We start from the raw sequence: 4,372 nt of genomic DNA on the forward strand, positions 1-4,372 counted from the left end.
TATTGAGGGCTACAGACCCACAAGGGAAAATTTAAAACAGATAAGCCCCATGCAGAAATAAAAGCAATTTAATTCTTTTAGGTAGCGTGTTTTTTTTTTTAAGAAGAGATATCAAATGTTATTTCTGATTTTTACATGAAGACTAAGAAACAAGATTTCACACAATGTGTGCTAATATGTAAATATATACTTTCCCTGGCTCTCTGTTATGACAAAAGATGGATAAAGAAAAAGAAAAGCAGGAAGAAAAGCCGGAAAGCGCTCTTGAAGGCAGATGACATGAAAACAGAGGGCTTTGAGGGGCTACATGAGCTGGTCTTCATACCTCTTATCACTGTTCAGAATTTGGCCAGGACCCTAGCCCCAGACAAAGACTTCTGAGCTCAAGTCTCAGTGGGCAGCACCTTACCTTTCTTTCTTGGCCTCCCTTCAGGTCCTTGGTGCCCACAGCAATTATCAACACTTTGAACCAGGAACATTTCTCTCCTGTGCTCCACATCCTTTGTTTACATGCTATGGGTTAGGATAATTCTCCGTGTGTGCACGCGCGTACATGCATGTGCGCGCCAACCATAATCTATTGTTTCCCGGCCTCCGAGTGGGAACCAGTGACAATCAAGACAAGTGATCTGGTTTCCCTGCAGTGAGTAGTTACCTTAATGTGGTGAGTTCTTAGGCCTTTCTATAACCTAGAATTTTAAAAAGTACATTTAAAAAAGCATACTTTTTCTTTTAAAAAGTATATTTATTTTAAATATTGCTTTGTTTTAAAAAGCATTTTTTGGTCATCTTCACTAGAATAACACTTTCCTGAGTTTCAAATAATTAAAGTGAAATTGAAACTCTGATCTTGCGAATTCGAGTTCTAGTTTGTTAAGGATGGTCTCTCCTGCATCTGAATTTATTGAATATTAGGAGTCTAATTAATTCATCAAGAGAAATTGAATTTCATTGTTGACTTGAAACACCTGAGTCCTTCAACATGGTGTTCTAAATTCGCCAAAGCTAAAATCCAAACTTACAGAAGTAAAGGGAAAAATGGAACTGTCTGTTGGTGAGATTAAGATGGACAGAACTGTATGCTGTTTACACAATTAAATGAGGTGTATGTGATCATCTCCATGGTAACAAGTCATATGGAGGCATTCAGAGTAGGCGGAGATCAAAGGTTTGGTTTAATAGAAGGTTCGCATATGGAGATTTCAAAAAATTGAACAAAATTGTAATGTCTATAACAGAAGGTATGAAAGCTAATACATATCCAGAGTCGTACAGCCTGCCCTCAAATATTGCTCATCAATTGAAACCTGCATTTTTCTTGAAACGCAAGGTCGAGAAAAGTGCAAAAGTATCCTGGCAGGCTCAAAGAAGTGCCTGGAAGATTGGAGCATGGTTTTAAAGCCTGGTGTATTATGTCAAGTGTGGTTGTCAACTCTGGTTCAATTGCACGCATCCTCCCTGTACCATGATTCATGTGGACAGCCATATTTTATCTCTTCGTACCAGCTACAACCTTACACAGTATTAGAACTTCACATTCAAGTCCACCTCACTCCGCAGTAGGAAAGCACAGTGGATATTTGTTAACAATAGAACTCCACTCCTGGGAAGTGAATTAATGATTAATGTGGCTGCAGAGGTGGAGGGCTATGGTTGGGCCTCCTCCACTGCCACGGGGGCTCAGTGATTCATCAGGTCAACAAATATTCCGTGAGAGCCCGCTACGTGTCAGGCACTTGGCTAGGCTCTGTGATTTGTCAAGAAAGATTGTGAAAATCCTTACCTAATGGGAGCATTGTGGTCTAGTGAGGGGAGGTTAGCAATCAAGGGACCTGAGCGTCCTTTGGTTGGGACAGCCATGCGATCTAAGCCCGGCCCATCATAGTCTTTCTCTGGGACTTTTCAACCAAAGCTGACCAACACCCCCCATTTTTTCTCTGCTTCCAAAGCTGCAGAGAGGGAAGCCTGGAGCTGCTAAAAGCTATGCCCCCTCCTTTTGAGCAAATGGTGATGGAGGGCAGTGAAAGAGGAGACAGGAAACCAGAAAGTGGTTCTAGGGAGTTGGAGACCCCGGTTCATGCAGGCCCCAGGGGCCAGCTCCACTCCTGTAGGGACAGGAGACAAAGCTGGGCTATGTGAGCCATTATTTTCCTTCTTTTCCTTCAGCTAACTCCAGCTGAGTTTCTGGAACATACAAGCAGAGTGGGATCACACAGAAGCAGACCACTTGCCATTCTAGAACAGAGGGACAGAGGTAGGGGGAGCATCTGCTAGAGGTAACTCACCTGCTAGCACCACTCCTCCATAGCTGGCCCCTCATGCAAGGAAGCAGCTGTGTCAGAGGCCCTGCCCAGAGTCATGTGCCCTGGACATTTAATATTTAGGGCTTGCGAATTTTTAGGGGAATAATAGTAAATTGGGTGGCCAGCTTTTTATGTGGTCCAACGAGGGCCCGAGAAAATAAATAAATAAGCCAACTACCAACCATTTGCGCCATCAATTCATACAAGATGGGGGCATTTTCTCTTTCTTTTTCTTTCTTTCGTTCTTTCTTTCTTTCTTTCTTTCTTTCTTTCTTTCTTTCTTTCTTTCTTTCTTTCTTTCAAGATTTTATTTGTCAGAGAGAGAGCGCACAAGCAGGGGGGAACTGGAGGCAGAGGGAGAAGCAGACTTCCCGCTGAGCAGGGAGCCCGATGCGGGGCTTGATCCCAGGATCCTGAGATCATGACCTGAGCCGAAGGCAGATGCTTAACCGATTGAGCCACCCAGATGTCCCAAGTGGCAGGGGCATTTTCAAACCCCAGAGCAGGAGGGCATAGTCCAGAATAAAGGGCAGCATCGTGAATGGAATATAATTCTGTTACAAAAGACCCACTTTCTTTTTCTTGTTTCACGAAGGGCTGGGGGAAAGCTCCTCAGAGGCCAGCCCCAGTATTCAGAACTACTGCTCTAAAGCACATGCACGGAGACCTTCAGGGGAAAAACCAAGACAAAAGGGCCAGGTTACTCTTTCCAGTTAGGTGACTTGTTTTATTAAATATTAAATCCCATAGGCCAAAGGGTTCTGCAGCTGGCCAAGAATCACCTTGCCTTGGGGGAAGATAGAATATTGACCTTCTGTTGTCGGGGAAAGGGAGAGCCCAGTGTTTTGCGGGTCTGGGATACTTCTCCCTCAAGAGCTGTCCTTTGAAGAGTTTGCTCAGCCTGCTTGAGAGAGGCAGTCCAATCCTGATGAACTTGATCTGACCTTTCATACTGGTCCCCAGGCCTCAGATAATCTGTGATTGCTGTGCTGTGTTACCTCCTGAGAACTTCTCGATTATGGTTGTTTGCTGAGTGCTACATTGTACTAGCCCAGATGTTGGCAAAGTTTTTTTTGTAAAGGGCCAGGTAGTAAATGTTTTAGGCTTTAAGCATGCTTTAAGCATGTTGCAGAGTCTCTAATGCAACCACTTAACTCTGTTGATATTGTTCAAAAGCAGCCATAGATGATCGGTAAACAAATGGGCAGGGCTGTGTTCCAATAAAAATTTATTTACAAAAACAGAAGGAAGGGCAGCCACCGCCTCCGCTGCGACCAAGATGGCCCGGAGACTCGCCACCTTCCTCAAGGATGCCTGGGCCAAGGAGCCGGTGCTGGTTGCGTCCTTCACCATCGAGGGCCTCGCTCTAATTCTGCCCACCCTCAGCCCCTTCACCAAATACGCCACCATGATCAACCAGGCCACGCCCTACAACTATCCAGTGCCCCTCCGAGATGATGGGAACATGCCCGACGTGCCCAGCCACCCCCAGGACCCCCAGGGCCCAAGCTTGGAGTGGCTGAAGAACTTGTGAGCACCCCCGGTGACATGGAGGAGGCCCCTCCCCTGAGCCAATAAAATGCGAAGAGTGACCCCAGGAAAAAAAAAAAAAAAAACAGAAGGAAGGCCATATTTGGCCTACAGGCCATAGTTTGCTGACTTGTGCTTAGACCTTGTTTTAAAGAACTTTTCTCTTTCTGTTAAAGATGCTGATGAAAGTTGTTACCTTTACCCAGGGGTGGAGGAAGGGGAGAAGACATTGTTCTCTTATTCATACCCTAGAATCTGGCACTTCTTATAATCTTATTACTAGGACCTATGCCACATTTATTTTCTATAAAATAGAACCCCAATGTTTTCATTATGTGGGTTTATCTTGTGAATTTTAAAGGATTTTTCAAACCAGGAAATCAATTCAATGTTCTTGTTATGAACTGAATATTTTACCTCTTTATTTTTTTATTTTATTTGTTTATTTTTATTAACATATAATGTATTATTTTTTCAGGGATACAGGTCTGCGATTCATCAGTCTTACACAATTCACAGCGCTCACCATAGCACATACC

At 44.0% G+C, this 4,372-nt stretch overlaps 1 protein-coding gene across 1 annotated transcript; it reads left to right on the top strand.

Annotated features, from left to right (window-relative positions):
• Positions 1-3,571: 3,571 nt before the first annotated feature.
• Positions 3,572-3,896, top strand: LOC112838297 (NADH dehydrogenase [ubiquinone] 1 alpha subcomplex subunit 3). The gene has a single exon (XM_025891107.2). The coding sequence runs from the start codon at positions 3,583-3,585 to the stop codon at positions 3,835-3,837; it is 255 nt and encodes an 84-aa protein (XP_025746892.1). The 5' UTR covers positions 3,572-3,582; the 3' UTR covers positions 3,838-3,896.
• The last annotated feature ends 476 nt before the right edge of the window (positions 3,897-4,372 follow it).

Source organism: Callorhinus ursinus, unplaced genomic scaffold (assembly GCF_003265705.2).
Source record: "Callorhinus ursinus isolate GAN/ISIS: 27379988/994484 unplaced genomic scaffold, GSC_fseal_2.0 scaffold26, whole genome shotgun sequence".
In the NCBI taxonomy this organism is placed as follows: Eukaryota; Metazoa; Chordata; class Mammalia; order Carnivora; family Otariidae; genus Callorhinus; species Callorhinus ursinus.